Source organism: Macaca mulatta, chromosome 1 (assembly GCF_049350105.2).
Source record: "Macaca mulatta isolate MMU2019108-1 chromosome 1, T2T-MMU8v2.0, whole genome shotgun sequence".
Lineage (NCBI taxonomy): Eukaryota > Metazoa > Chordata > Mammalia > Primates > Cercopithecidae > Macaca > Macaca mulatta.
Window position 1 is genome coordinate 121,162,350 of NC_133406.1, and position 16,121 is coordinate 121,178,470.

Consider the following 16,121-nt stretch of genomic DNA (forward strand, 5'->3'; position numbering starts at 1 on the left):
TGTCAAATCAGGTTGAAAATGTAATTGGTAAATATTTATTTGAGAATTGTAGGAACATTTTTATGTTTTCTGAGAAATAATCGATTAAAATTGAATCACATCCCCGCCTTCCAAAATGAGAGTTGAACTTCTGATGTTTTAAAATTTGACCAAACTAGTATCTGTGGTGTTTTATTCTATTCAGTTCAATGGCGCAGTTATTTACTGAGCATTCACTGTGCACAGGGTATATGCCATACAACCTCAAGCAAGGCTGTTCATGGCTCTAGAAGGATCTTAGGGGTCCGTGGAGAACATTAGACAGTGAGGAAATGGGCTAGGGTGTGAGTGATCCTTTGAAAGGTGGGAGCACAGGGTGCTGAGGGAGCTCCAGGAGGGACACTAACTCCATCTTGGGAGAACATTTCTCATGCAGCTTCACATCTTCACAGTATGTTAAGGAGAAACATACTGTTTGGATTACAGACAGTGGTGTGAAAGCATCCTGTTTGGGAAAAGCAAACAAAAACATGCATATTTTCCCCCCTTGGCTTTGTCCATGTTCATCATGTTTTCCTCCAAGTTCCTCCTCTTATCTCATCATGGGCTTATGACTCCTCACGAGCTGCACAGGATGCTGGCTGTAAACAGAATCTTGGGACAGGGTCTGAAAATGCCTGTGTCATGCCAGGGCGTGGGAGGCAAAGAGTGAAGGGTCCAGCCGGGGACACCGGGAGAGAGGAAAAGACACCCACAACACAGCTGACTCTGGTTAGCAAAACAACCAAGGCCAGGGTAGGCAAGGCCAAAGGGCCCGAGGCTTGCTAAGGATCAGACCGCTCAATTGAGATGTTACTTTTGGGAATCTCTACTTGATCCTCTCTACCCCAGTACTGTCCTCCAAGTAGGGTTGGAGGACCCCTCTGGGCCTCTATAGAAACCTTGTTGCTCTCTCTAGTCATAAGAGGTCACAAGAGCTTCGGGTGGGGCAATCCCCTGTTCACTTGTCACTCCTATTAAGCTGTAAGTGTCCAGAGTTCAAGGCTGCTCTTTTATCTTCAGTGTCTTTCATACTACCTGGCTCAGACAAGCTTTCGGAAAATGTTTCCTTTTTTTTTTTTTTTTTTTTTTCCTGAGAAGGAGTCTTGCTCTGTCGCCCAGGCTGGAGTGTAGTGGCATGATCCTGGCTCATGCAACCTCTGCCTCTGGGGTTTAAGCAATTCTCCTGCCTCAGCCTCTGGAGTAGCTGGGATTTATAGGTGTGTGCCACCATGCCTGGCTAATTTATCTTTTGTATTTTGGTAGAGATGGGGTATCACCATGTTGGACAGGCTGGTCTCGAACTCCTGACCTTGTGATCTGCCCACCTCGGCCTCCCAAAGTGCTGGGATTACAGGCATGAGCCACCATTTTTTTAATTAAAAAAAAAAAAATACTGGACTGGGTGCCATGGCACACACCTGTAATCCCAGCACTTTGGAGGCTGAGGTGGGAGGACTGCTTGATGCCAAGAGATCAGCCTGGGAAACACAGGGAGAACCCTTTTCTAAAATAATAAAATAAAATAAAATAAATTGCCTGGGTGTGGTGGCACATGCCTGTAGTCATAGCTATTTGGGAGGCTTAGGTGGGAGGACGACTTGAGGCCAGGAGGTTGAGGCTACAGTGAGTTATGATTTTACCTGTGCACTCTAGCCTGGGTGAGACAGTGAGACCCTGCCTCAAAAATAATTAATTAAAACATGAAAAAATACTAGAAATCTTCAAATTAAAGCACACACAGACACTTAATCCTACCGCTTTTTTTTTAAAAAAAATTACATTAAGATGTGAAAGTTCCCCTTTCATATCCTCCCTGTCTTCTTTGCTAAAACAGATATATCAATGTATACAGTAAATGTTGGTTGAGTCAATTAATAAATGAGTGAACAAACACTCTTGTCTGTGTTGAGATTAAATCCTGGAAGGAGGCTCCCAGTTTTTGCATCTGGAAGTCTAAGCATTGGTCTCAAGTTAGGTGCAAATCCTACCCCCTTGAATTCAAGGCTAGCCATTCCCTAGCCATAGCTGTAGCTGCTAGCTAGTAAGCTTCTGAGAGCACAAATTATGTTCTTTACCTCATATTACTACACACAGTGTTCCACCAAAAAAGTGGGGAGGGGTGCTCAATAGCTAATTATTAAATAATGAATCAACAAACTGTCCCCACCTCACCTGCCCAGCATTTTTCTCTGAAGATGCAGTGAATAGAAGTTGTATTAGTTTCCTATTGCTGCTCTAACAAGGTATCACAAACTTGAAGGCTTAAAACAACTCATATGGTTGAGTGCAGTGGCTCAGACATGTAATCCCAGCACTTTGGGAGGCTGAGGCAGGTGGATCACCTGAGGTCAGGAGTTCGAGAACAACCTGGCCAGCACATGGCGAAACCTCGTCTCAACTAAAAATACAAAACAATTAGCCGGGTGTGGTAGGCGCCCGTAATCCCAGCTATTTGGGAGGCTGAGGCAGGAGAATCGCTTGAGCCCAGGAGGCAGAGGTTGCAGTGAGCCGAGATCGCTCCACTGTACTCCAGTCTGGGCAGCAGAGCAAGACTCCATCTCAAAGAAAACAAAAACAGAAACAAATGTATTAGCTTACGGTTCTTGGGGTAAGAAGCCCTGAAATCAAGGTGGAGGCAGGGCTGAATTCCATCTGGAGGCTTTAGGGGAGAATCCAGGCTTTTCTTTTCTACCTGCATTCCTTGGCTCTGGGTCCCCTTCCATCTTCCAACCTCTGTTTCCATCATCCCATTTCCTTCTCAGACTGACTCTCCTGCCTCCCTGTTAGAAAAACCTCTCGGATTACATTGGAGAATAAACCAGGATAATATTCTCATCTCAAGATTTTTAATCACATCTGCAAAGTTCCTTCTGCCATATAGTCATCTTCAGGGCCCGTCATTCTGTCTACCATAAAGCCCTTGGGGTAGAGACACAGAAAATCTGTGCACGTTCTGGTCCACACTCTCCTAAAGAGCAGTTTGACTTCATTTGCATTCTCTTTGATCTTAGTTTCCTTATCTGTAAATAAGAAAATGTATTTAACAAATACATTACTACACATGCACATTCTGAACTTTGATGATACATAATAAAGCAGACAAAAGGCCATGCTCCTATGCTGCCTATATTCTAGAGGAGAAAATAAAGTAAAAGATTTTAGGTGGTAACTGGTGAGCATTGGTGAGGAGACCAGCACGTCTGGAGTAGAGCAAAGCAGGGGAGAAGGCAATGGGGAAAGGGCCAGAAAGAGAGGTTGGGATGGGAGATGCAGGTCACTTAGGTCTTACAGGTTTTGAGAACTCTGGATTTTTTCCAAATGACATGGAAAGCCACTGGAGGGTTTTGGGCAAAGGAGTGACCATGACCTGACTTACATTTTAATAGACCACTCTGGTGGCTGATTGAAAATACACGGAAGAGGGTGAAGGTAGAAGCAGGGAAATGTGTTGGTACCTTATTCTCTTTACTCCCACCTTTCTTTATGCCCTATTCATTTGCATATCCTTGCTTTCTTCATGCAGTTCTCTGTTCTAAGGGCACCCTGCTCCTCTTTCCAATTCAAAATTCTATACAGACACTCCTTCAAGACTGAACTCAGTATTCATTTTAGAGCAGTAAGGAAACTTGGGGAGCTTATTCTTTGCCCCCATCTTCAGATGAGGACACTGGGGTCCAGAACTCTTAGGAAGCCTGTCCAAGGTTATACGAATAGCAAGCAGTGGGGCTAGGATTGCTCATAAAGTGTGATTCTAAGGAAATCGAAAGGGATTCCTGATACAAAGATGTTTCTCTTGAATTTTTTTTTTTTTTTTTTTGACAAACCCACAGCCAACATCCTATGACTTGAAATTCTGTTTGCTGTTTGCCTTCTCCCTAATTAAACTGAGATCTTGAAGAGCATGGATAGTATCCTATTCAGCTCTGTGTATTTAGCACAGTGCCTGGCACAATAGACACTCAATAAGTATTTGCTAGGTGAGTAAATAATGGAATGTCAAGCTCTTGAAAATCTGTTTGTGTGTTACTAGTCTCATGACCTCCCCAACTCCACCATTTCATGGTGTTAAATGTCAGTTGGACAGGTCTAGAAACCTATGAGCTGGGTGTTCTAGAAAAGGAGACCTTATTATTGTCTTAAAAAAAAGGAGTGGCAACATGATTAGAGTGGGGATCTTCCCAACAGAGTAAAGGTCAGAGCTAGAGACCCTCTTCTTTTCTTTCCCTCCTTAATTCTCAAGCAGTTCTGAGATAAGAGGGATGACTAAGTTCTAAGTGAGTGTCACTCTTTGAGGAGAAACCACAGTCCTATGACCTTCTGTGCACTAGGCATGGTAGTCGTTTTTACTGACGTAATAACTAGCAGTGACAACGTAAGTGATAAGTGTACCCCTGCCTCTTACTCGTGTGGTGGGGTTGTGCACGTAGACCAGGAGAAAGGCCCCAAGAAGTATGTCCCTGTTTTCACTGTCAGTGGTTGTGTGGACTCATACTAAATTATCTAGTAGCTAATATTTTTAAAAATAGGGAACTTGGGCCGGGCGCGGTGGCTCAAGCCTGTAATCCCAGCACTTTGGGAGGCCGAGACGGGTGGATCACGAGGTCAGAAGATCGAGACCATCCTGGCGAACACGGTGAAACCCCGTCTCTACTAAAAAATACAAAAAATTAGCTGGGCGAGATGGCGGGCGCCTGTAGTCCCAGTTACTTGGGAGGCTGAGGCAGGAGAATGGCGGGAACCCGGGAGGCGGAGCTTGCAGTGAGCTGAGATCCGGCCACTGCCCTCGAGCCTGGGCGACAGAGCGAGACTCCGTCTCAAAAAAAAAAAAAAAAAAAAAAATAGGGAACTTGGCTGGGCGTGGTGGCTCATGCCTGTAATCCCAGTACTTTGGGAGGCTGAGGCAGGTGGATCACCTGAGGTCAGGAGTTCGAGACTAGCCTGCCCAACTTGGTGAAACCTCATCTCTACTAAAAATACAAAAATTAGCCAGGCGTGGCAGGCGCCTATAATCCCAGCTATTCGGGAGGCTGAGGTAGGAGAATCGCTTGAACCCGGGAGGTGGAGGTTGCGTTGAGCCGAGATTGTAACACTGCACTCCAGCCTGGGCGATGGAGTGAGACTCTGTCTCAAAAAAATAAAATAAAATAAAAATAATAATAGGGGACTTGAGTTCATACTATCATGCTCATGCTCTGGAATGGCACCTATTTTCCTATTGTATTTCTTAAGTTTTTAAGAAATCCTCCCTGCAATACTCAGCTTTTCTATGGTGGGATCCACGTTTTAATCCTCCATGAAGCGCCAGCATCCTAGACACAACCATGTTAATCGGAGTTGGTCAACACATGTGGGCAGGATGGCAGTGAGGGAGGGAGGAAAGAAAGGTGGTTTTCCAATTGCATGTCTCTGAGGTTTTGGAGTGGGAAATAGGAAACTAGAGCCAAGAAAAGGTGATACATTTGATAATACGTAAGAAGTATCGTATGTGGTACTCGGATAACATAAAAATTACCTTTTCAGTGCTTTAGTTTCATGGACATGCAGTAAGAATGCATTAAATGATTTTTTTTTAAATGAGTGAACAGTATGAATGAATACAAGTACTAGTGCCTTTGCCTGACAAGCTTTAGTGATAAATGGTTTTCCCGTCTCTTCCAGATCTTACTCTTCCCTCCAGGCTCTCTCCCACAATACTAGCTCCCAAACTGTGCCCCCCTCCAATCCCCACCAAGAGATGCACGTAATAATATTAGAAGACTCTTTATTTCTCCTTTATTTTGAATTTATTATCTAATGTTTTCTAACAAAATTTTTTCTTCTAGTCATAATTTGATTCAATTCCTCCAACGCTAGACTATCCAAGACACGGTTTCTGGGTCTTCCACAAATTCATGATATAACAATCAAAGAATCATTGAGGTGCCAGTGGGATCCTCTATCAAAAGAGCAGGATAATTCCACTCAGTAACCTGTATTTCCAAAGTACTGGGCAGTCCTTGGGTTAGAAATGCAACAACACCTACATGAGCATAAGCTTATATGTTAATGGCTAGAAGGAACCTTGAGAGGCATTTGGTTCAAACATTCTCACTTCTTTTCAGACACATACGTGCACAAAAAGGTTCAAAAGTTGCCTGGGCCCTGTGGCTCATGCCTGTAATCCCAGCACTTTGGGAGGCTGAGGCAGGTGGATCACTTGAGATCAGGAGTTCGAGACCAATCTGGCCAACATGGTGAAACCCCATCTCTACGAAAAATACAAAAATTAGCCAGGCATGGTGGCAGGCATCTGAAATCCCAGCTACCCAGGAGGCTAAGGCAGGAGAATTGCTTGAACCCAGGAGGCAGAGGTTGCAGTGAGCCCAGATTACTCCGCTGCACTCCAGCCTGGGCAACAGAGTGAGACTCAGTCTAAAAAAAAAAAAAAAAAAGTGGCAAAGTTCAGGACTTTCCAATGTCACTTTACTTGCTACAGCAGTGTTAGGACGGGAATAAAGTCCCATCTTCTTTTCAGTGCACCCATTGCCTTCTGGGACACATTTTCTCCTTTTCTGCTTCAATCCTCCTAGTGGAAGTTTACCCTCTTAGATTACAACTGATATGAACAGATCCTTAAACACAGAACTGGCACACAGAGAACTTGATGATAAATTGGAAAATGATGCAAGCACAAGGACTGAATCCAGAAATAAATCATATCTTCACATAATGTTTAGAGAAATTGCATTTTGAAAAATTTCCATAGAAATTATTTTACCCACCACAGGAATGCTACTCTCTCCCACAGGGATTTGACCAAACAGAAAGGGAAGCAGAATGGAGGAAGAGTAGTAATTTAGATTTATATGTGAAACATTATTTGGAACCTAAGTAATAACCCTTAACTAATCAGAATGTTTTATGCATTCTGCTTTTTAGCAGAAAGAGCAAACCACAAGAAAGCAAGCATGTAGTAGAGAATTAAAAAATGCTTCCAGGGTTTCTTAGGCTCAAAAAAAATTTTTTCCCAACTCTCTGCACTATCTAAAATATCCCATTGCACATTTCCCTCCTCTCCCTCGCATGTGTTTTGTTCATTTAACCAGTTTGCCAATATTTATTGAGCTCCCTCTTTTTTTTTCTCAGTTTCCACGTACAGCACTGATGAGTCCGTCTTGGATGTGCCTAGTACTCTAAGTCAGAGATGAAGATAAAGTTCTTTCCTTTAAGAAGTTTAATGCCTGTTTAAAAAGTTATCCTAAGATGATTTTGGTTTTTATCATTTTTAGTTATATTCCTAGTTCTGTAAATAGATAGCTCTACAGTGAATATTTTCATTCAGATCCATTGTCTATCATTTTGCATTTTGTTCTGTGCATCTGGGGAAGGGGCTGGCAGAGGGACTGACCTTTACAGACTGGATAAGTCATACTCCTTTGCTCTGAGGTTCATCAAATGGGAGTAACCAAAAGATCAGAAGATCAAAGTGTGAGAGAGAGGCAGGGGTAATTTCCCACCCACCATCTCTCCAACACACATATACTTTGTTCTCCACACCTACAAGCTGTGGGTAGACAGTGGTTCCATTCCTCTTCTAAATGCCACAGCACCTGTTAGGTAGCCCTCTTCTGGAACTCTCTCTTAGGCTAGCAGCTGGCACACAAATCATTGTGACTGCCGATTACAAAAGAAGCATATTTCTGAGAACAAGCCAAAAGTAATACAGTTGGGAGCTAGAGGACCTGCTACAGAGAACGAAAACAGGTCAAGATATTCTTCCCACCTACCCTTCAAAAAGAGATCTGTGGAAAGCCACTTCATATTCAGGTGGCTGAGAGTTGCATATTCTCTGTCTTTCATAAATGGAAACCTGCTATGCTAGGATGACAAGCAGGGGCAATTTCACTTGGTTGAACATAGCTTCCTGGAGCACAGTCTTGAGAAAAATTTTGAGGCCCATTCTCAGAACCTGCATCTCAGTATCTTCCACAGACATGGGGTCAGCAGATATACTCTAAAATGTGGATTCTGACTATAATACCTATTTCTGTATTTCTAAATGACTGTAATCTGAGACAAGGCAGAAACGAGTGTCTTGAAACACAAGAGTTACAATGGTGTCATGTAGCCCTCCTCTTTCTTCCCCTCACTTTACACACAAGGAAAAAGAGGCACATACACGGAAAAAGAAGCATGTGAAGGGTGAATGGTTCACAGATCAGTAATGCATGCTGATTTTCTCCAAGATCATGCTCAGTTCTACTTACTGAGGAGAAAAAGTAAAGAAAAATATGGTTGATTGCAGTTGTCAATGAATCTGGGGAAGTCCAGTGAAATCTCATGGGCTGAAGTGGAATTTGACTGAGACAGTTAGGTCAAGACCCTACTTTTTTTTTTTTTTTTTTTTTTTTTGAGACGGAGTCTCGCTCTGTCACCCAGGCTGGAGTGCTGTGGCCGGATCTCAGCTCACTGCAAGCTCCGCCTCCCGGGTTTACGCCATTCTCCTGCCTCAGCCTCCCGAGTAGCCGGGACTACAGGCGCCCGCCACCTCGCCCGGCTAGTTTTTTTTTTTGTATTTTTTAGTAGAGACGGGGTTTCACCGTGTTAGCCAGGATGGTCTCGATCTCCTGACCTCGTGATCCGCCCGTCTCGGCCTCCCAAAGTGCTGGGATTACAGGCTTGAGCCACCGCGCCCGGCAAGACCCTATTTTTAGAGAGGCAAAGATATCTTTTAATAATGTTTTTATAAATATCAAGATCTAAGCATTATGTTTTACTTTCAGTAGTCACACCTAGGATCATAGCATCATACTAGAAGACAGGGTGTTGGATGGAATCTAATGTAGTTTGATTACAAAGACAAACAGAAAAGAGCCTATCTAAAAGCCACTTGAGGGAGCTTTTTGGAGATCTTGTTAAAGTTCTTTTTGTAAAAGATAAGCTTTGAATTGCAAACCCTGCTCCCCCTAGTTATAAAGTAGCTGGGAGCAAAGGATGGTGATTTTAAAATAGAGTAAGTGTACAGATAGTATAAGGATCTTGTCTTTAGGGCCATACCAAGTAGAAAAGATACACCATGCAAAGAGAGACAACAAAATAAAATACACTTTCAAAAGTTTAATTTTGCTCATTTTAAAGTTGTATTTCCTCTATGGGATACACGTCCTAAGACTGAGGATGAAAAATGGGGATAAGGAACACTGAAATAGTCTTACAATTCTCCCAAATTATTCTCTATTCTAGATCCATACACAAGGGAGCAATTCTCTGCCTTTTTAAAAGACCTGTTCTCTAATGTTGAAATGACCATTTGTAAGAGTATGGAGAGAAAATATTAAATATAAACAGGAATCCTGGGGCCTGTAACATTGCTATGTAATCAGTATTCCTCCTGGTTCTGCACACTAACAACTCTACATGTAACGGAGTCAGTTTTCATGCATGTTATTCATTTGTATCTGTTCTGACTCTCTACCCACCTTCCCCACCTTAACTCTCATCAAAATATCTTCACTGTTGTGGGGTGGAAAACTGTCCTTAAGGCAAGAAGTCGAACCTGGCAATACAGAGTGTGGCCTTGCGCCTTAATTTTAAGAAAAAAGTACTCTGAGAAAAATCCCATTTTGCTATTCACATCACTTAGTCTCTTCTTGCATTTTGCTCTTTCTTCCAGAAATAAAGTGATAATGATGGCTCCCTAAAAAACCCTTTAAGCCTTCCCAAAGATAAGATGAGCTTCTGATTATTGTCCTTACAATAAGATGCTATAATTTGCTCTCTCCCAAAAACTACTAGGGAAAGACAACATCTTTTTACATTAGGGGTGGAGATGAGAGTATCAGCCTTTAAAAATAGGATACTTGCTTGTTCTGACTTTGAAGCCTAACACAAGGATGTGGCTTTATGTGGAACCTTTCCCCATTTGGACTGGCCCTAGCTTTAGCCTCTTCAGCTTTACCATGGTGTCAAAGTAGAACACTCATCTGGAGATGAAGGTTCTTCTTTTTTTTTTTTTTGAGATGCAGTTTCGCCCTTGTTGCCCAGGCTGGAGTGCAGCGGCACAATCTTGGCTCACTGCAACTGCTGCCTTCCAGTTTCGAGTGATTCTCCCGCCTCAGCCTCCTGAGTAGCGATTACAGGCACCTGCCACCACACCTGGCTAATTTTTGTATTTTCAGTAGATGGGGTTTCACCATGTTGGCCAGGCTGGTCTCAAACTCCTGACCTCAGGTGATCCGCACACCTCGCCCTCCCAAAGTGCTGGGATTACAGGCATGAGCCACTGCACCCGACTGAAGGTTCTTTTCATTCTTGCTTTTACTTGTGTGATTTTGGTCAAGGTACTTAATATCTGTGGATCAGTTTTCATCAGTTATAAAATAAGAGGAGGAACTAAAGTTAAGCCAAAGGTAAAAAAAGAATAACCATTATTACAGCTTCCCACATACTTTAATGACTCTTGGAAGTTATCTCACTCAAAAGCAGGATCTGCCTTACTTTAATTTGGGTCCTTATAATAGGTCCAGCATAAGATGGCATGGTCAGAGAACATGTACAGAGAACTGTACCCCATAATTATGAAGAGAGAGGTTTGTTTGCTTTTATTATGGAATCTCTTCTATATTTGAAAAAACATATTCAATATAAATGAAAGGTCAGGGGTGAATGAATTGTGCTTTAAGTAAGTTTTGAAGACAACTGCCATCTAGTCTTTGCAGTCTGCAAAATTCTTCTTTAAGTGAATAAATGTGAGGGCAAATCTCCATCACCTTGATCAGCATCTAATACCAACCTGACACTTAGAATTAAATTAGAGAAACAAAATTGGATACTTTGAGACTTGAGGGCTGATTATACTGCTTGAGCTAAGAATGGATTTAAACTCTTCCCTTATCCCATTTAAATCTAACTAGGTATAAACTCTCCATTACTAAGGAATAGAGGTGTGTCTGCAGAGGTGGAGGTTCCCCTTGATGTTCTTGGACAAGGAAACCTAATCCTTTCTTCTGACACACATGGTTGCAATAGAAACCATTTCCCAACTGCCAGTCTGGTTTTAATCTGTTGTTTCTAGCAAGAGAGGATTTGCAGGGAATGTTAAGGAGAGAACAAAATTACCAGAACTTACTATAAAGTAAAAGTGTTGATGAGAAATCAAAATTTAAACAAGTGTTCAAAATTGTAAGCATGAACATATGCAGACACATAGTTCATGCTATAAGAATAGGACTATAGAAGTTTTTAATCTTAGGTATGTTTAAAGTCTGCTCTCAACACAACATTTATATCTCACTTTACCAAAGTTCTTTAGCTTACTCAAATGATAGCAGTGGTAAAATACTGTCATTAAATACAGTGGTGCTTCATTTAAACAACACTGGTGGAGAAAAAAGTATTCCATAGGAGAATTTTCCATATAACCAACTGCATAATACACACTTTTCTTTCTTTTTTTTTTTCTCTGAGACAGTCTTGCTGTGTCGCCCAGTGTGGAATGCAGTGGCTCAGTCTGGCCTCCCTGAAACCTCCGCCTCCCTGGTTAAAGCAACTCTCGTGTCTCAGCCTCCCGAGTAGCTGGGACTACAGGCACACACCACCATGCCCGGATAATTTTTGTATTTTTCGTAGAGATGGGGTTTCACCATGTTGGCCAGGCTGGTCTGGAACTCCTGACCTCAAGAGATCTGCCCACCCCGGCCTCCCAAAGTGCTGGGATTACAGGTGTGAGCCACCATGCCCAGCCCATGATATATATACACTTTTAAATGTTAACCATTTTGTATGAAAACATTTCAAAAGTGTATTACGGGTTTTTTCTTTAAACATACATTGAATAATATATCTTTCCCAGAGGAGTCACGGTTACCATTATTAAAAACTTATTAAAATAAGTTAAATATACTGAGCTGAATATATTCCTCCTCTTAGAAGATGGTGAGCTTTGTAGTCATACTTTCCCCAACACCAAAACGCTTACTGTGAAAAAGTACAAAAGTAGACAGAACTGGTTCATTTTTAATACATCCTGTGTCTTTTCTGTTAACTTCCTTCCAGTGGTTAAAAGCATATCAATCGCTGACAATAAGCTGTGTAATTTGTTCAAATCCAATTTACTTTTAAAAGAGGTGCCTACTCTGCACAAGAGACTATTCTAGGTGCTGGGGGAGATGTTAGAAATATAAACTATAGTCCTTGTCCAAGAAGCAAGGCTGACTGAGTGACACCTGAGAGTTACCAGGTGACCACCAAGGTGCAAAACACAATTTATTACTTCTAACAAAGTCTAAAAATTAGCAAATATTTCTGATTTTAAAAATCAGAATACTGAAGTTATCAAACTTGTGGTCTGAAGTTCCACCTTTTTTAGTGGGACTATGTCTTGGAAATACGTCCCACGAAAATATTATTGGTCATGGGAGTCTGCAGATAAGACTAAGAACTACTTCTTGAAGAAATAAAGTAGGTATACACTTTGACAGCTTTTGGTGCACCATAGTCTTATTGCTAGGTTTTATCTTGCTATCTAGATGGCTAAGGATGTCAGAAATCTAACCTTGCTAATTGCTAGGGTCATATAATCTAATTAATAAAATATATGTAAAAAACTGTACTATAATGCTTTCCTCTATGTATGAGTAAAACATGTAGGGCATTTATTAAACTGCATTTTACAAGGGATAACATACATCCCCTTTCCCCTGGCAAGGTTTGTTTCCAAGGTCTCAGTAATACCACATTCTTTGGGTTCTACAACACCTCTTGGCTCCTTTATTCCCATCATCTGGCTGCTTTCATTCCACAAACTCTATCTGGTGGTCTCAAGGATTTCCTTGGTTTCAAGTACCATCTGTTCTGTAGTTCATATCGCTTCTGAGCTTCAGACCCATGTATCTATTTAATGGGCACCACATTTTGGAAGTACTACAAGCACCTCAAATTTAACAGCCAAAACCAAACTGATGAGTTTTGTTGAAGGCTGTAACTTGATTTCCTAGGTTTTTTTTTTTTTTTTTTGCCTCCATCCCTTTTCTGCTCACTTCTAAATTACACCAATTATACTTGAACTTCACCAGTACTTTGTATACCTACAAGATTATACTATACGGTTTTAATTTACTGTTTTGTCTTACCCTGGTAGATTTCAGCTCCTTATCTCCTACCTCTCCTTGGTAATTTTCAGTAGCTGGCTGAATTATAACAAAACACATAAAGGAATCCTCATTAATTTCTTCCAGTTATATTTTTACTGAAACACTCGTAAATCTGGGCGATTTTTAGGTGAATTAACAGAAGCAGGAGAACTGTATTAAATCTTATCATAACCCCAAACAAAACAATTTCTTCCATCAGGTATAACCTTCCTGCAGTCTTTCCTAATTAGGTTGAAACACCCCAGTCCTAACCACTCCTCCTCAAAACTTGGTGTTTGCTTCTTTAACACCTATTAAGTGTACATCATTTATTTATCCGATACTCTATTAGACTGTGCACATCTTGAAGGCAAGATATGTCTTTCTCTGTACTTTCAGTGCCTAGCACATTACGGTAGGGTTCAACAAAGTTCACAGGACGAATGAAATAAGGCCACATATGCCCAGTGCGGTGGTGCATGCCTGTAATCCTAGCACTTTGGGAGGCCGAGGCAGATGGCTTGGCTTGAGCTCAGGAGTTTGAGAGGGCCTGGGCAACATGGTGAAACCCTGTCTCTACCAAAAATACAAAACTTAGCCGGGCGTGGTGGCGCACCCTTGTGGTCCCAGCTACTCAGGAGGCTGAGGCAGAACAGCTTGAGCCTGGGAGGCGGACGTTACAGTGAGCCGAGATCGCGCCACTGCACTTCAGCCTGGGCGAGAGTGAGACCTTGTCTCAAAGAAAAAAAAAAGGGGAAATGAGGCCACATACGTCTAAAAAGACCACTTACATTGCCCTCTAAAAGAACTGGGAGTTCGTAAACAAACTTTTTTAAGGTTGCCTTCACAAAGCTAAGATGAGAAAGGCAGCCTACTTGACTTTCTTCCCAGTCTAAAGCGCTGCTACTAATAATCCCCAAAGAGATTCTCCTTCCAGGAAGGCTGATGCAGACATGGAATCCAGGGAAAATCACTAAAGCCCCACCTCGTTCCTGTCCCCACCTGCTCGGTAAAAACTGCACTCCGCCTGATAGCGGCTGCGCCGCGGAGCCTGGAGGCCCGGGCCGCGCCCAGCAAGCAGGAGTCGCGAGACTGGGATTGGCTCTCTGAACAGACGTCATTACGAACAAGACGGCTCCGCCCTTCTCAAGATGGCGCTGCACTCAATGCGGAAAGCGCGTGGGTGCTGGAGGTTCATCCGGGCACTTCATAAAGGATCCGCAGCTGCTCCCGCTCCCCAGGTAACCAAAGACGGCCCTTCCCTCCACGGCTTCCCACGCGCGAGGTTCTTCTCATCCCACTGCCCTCTATTTCTCTCCTCCCGCTTCTTAGGGAAAGTACGTGCCTTCTCTCGCCTAAGGTCTACTCGCCTATGACTGCCGGCCTACTCAGAGCGTAGTGACGTTGCAAGGATACGTGATGACGTAAAGGTCCCTTGGTGGAAAAAGCGCGCCGCTTCCTGACGTCTTGAGGCCGCCTCCAGTTCTGGGAGCCGAGCGCCGCCGCTGTTGCCGGGCAACGCGGTGAGGCTACCCTAGCTGTGATGTTTTCAGAGACCGGTTGTTTTAGAGACTGCTCTTCTTATCGTGGTCCTATTACTGTTTTTACCCTCCTTACCCTAACAACAAGCTAAGGGGCTAGCGGAGAGGTTAGGGAAGTCTTGTTAGGCATTGGGCGGCTTAGGTCCGGGCAGCAGATTGGCAGTGTGGTACTTGAGCAAGTGTCAGTCCTTCTTCCATTCTGGTTGCTTCTCGTGACTCCACAGCACTGCTGTATCTAGCAGGTGAAAGAGTGACCGCAAGCTGCCACAGAGTTCGTCCTGTCCTGCGCTTGACAGCACTGCCATTACCATTAATCTCGTCGTATGGAGACCATGTCACGGCCTGGTCTTATTGGGATTTGTCTTAAATATTTGGAATTTTACCCTCAAAGCAAAAAAGTCAGGGGGAAGGGATACTCTTTCTGTTATTCAGGCTTTTACCAAACGTCTTCCAAGTGCAGTCTCAGTGGCAAGCACTTTGACATACGATGTCTACGGGAGATAGCTTCTGGGAACTAGAGGGAAAGGAGAGAACGTGATAATGTAATTTCCTGGCGTCGTTTGCATATTCATTGCTATAATGCGTAGGTGTGAGGATGTCACACCTATTGTAACTGTTGTGTTGAGAGCTAGACTGGAAGGTAGCCTAGAGGTCAAAGGTTTGGTCTGCCGCTTGATAGCTGTGTGAGGAGTCAATCTCTTTGGGACGTTTTTTCTTCTTTTTTTTCTCATATTGAGTGGAGGAAGAGTTGGACTGATTGACATGTTAATGTTCCTTCAAGCTCTGGGAAATCTATAGTTCCATGATTATGAAGCCAAAACAAAGCCAATGAGAGTAATTATGGAAACCAAGATTTAAGTTCAACTTATTTTTCTAATCATGTCATAAATTTTTTTAACTTCCGTTTTTTTATTGATGTGAGCCTCTCAAAATTCTTATAAGCTAATGTATTAATATATTACCAGAAAGCTCCTTGTCAACAAACAACTATTCAAATGTTACTTTAATTTTCAGCAGCAATGCTAGGCAAGACAATTAGATAAATTTATCAAAAATTAGATAAATTTATCAAGAATTCCTCTTCTTGCAATTTGAGGGTTTGATTCTGCAGAAGCAGAATTAGCTGATTATTTATAATTAATAGCACATTAACACCTGTGTTATCAAAGTAGCTAAGCCTTATTCCAAACTAAAGAACTGAAGATGTCTTGAGAATAGAGAATCAAAGAGAAAAAAGAAAAAAAGAAAAAAACTACAGCCTGCTAAAGACTGCCCAGGGAAGTTTAAGACACTAAGTCATTATAAATGCTAAAGAAAAAATTTCTTAAACCTCTACTATTGTTGCAGTGGCATTTATGAATAGGGCTATTAAAGTTAATTATTAATCTAGATTGTTTCAAGATGTAGAATTTCCAGTACAGATGAATGTTTCTAAACATTTAATTTAGCT

General features: G+C 42.3%; 1 protein-coding gene and 1 long non-coding RNA gene across 8 annotated transcripts in view; one reads left to right on the forward strand and one right to left on the reverse strand.

Annotated features, from left to right (window-relative positions):
- The window catches only part of LOC107000433 (uncharacterized), a 119,665-nt gene extending 105,140 nt beyond the window's left edge, over window positions 1–14,525 (reverse strand). Inside the window, exons 1-4 of the long non-coding RNA XR_013412512.1 lie at window positions 14,133–14,525; window positions 13,131–13,183; window positions 7,558–7,674; window positions 2,620–2,801 (exon numbers count right to left, since the gene is read on the reverse strand). This is a non-coding gene — a long non-coding RNA (uncharacterized LOC107000433). The remainder of the gene's footprint in view (window positions 1–2,619; window positions 2,802–7,557; window positions 7,675–13,130; window positions 13,184–14,132) is intronic.
- The window catches only part of WARS2 (tryptophanyl tRNA synthetase 2, mitochondrial), a 112,946-nt gene continuing 110,991 nt past the window's right edge, over window positions 14,167–16,121 (forward strand). For 6 of the 7 annotated variants that reach the window (XM_077987346.1, XM_028829827.2, XM_077987359.1 and 3 more), the window contains exon 1: window positions 14,167–14,371. Coding sequence is in view for 4 of the 7 variants with exons in the window: in XM_028829827.2 (XP_028685660.1) it covers window positions 14,282–14,371 (90 nt within the window). In the remaining 3 variants the exon portion in view is untranslated. Of the gene's footprint in view, window positions 14,372–14,462; window positions 14,654–16,121 lie in introns of all 7 variants that reach the window. The other variant, XM_077987345.1, reaches the window with a different exon arrangement.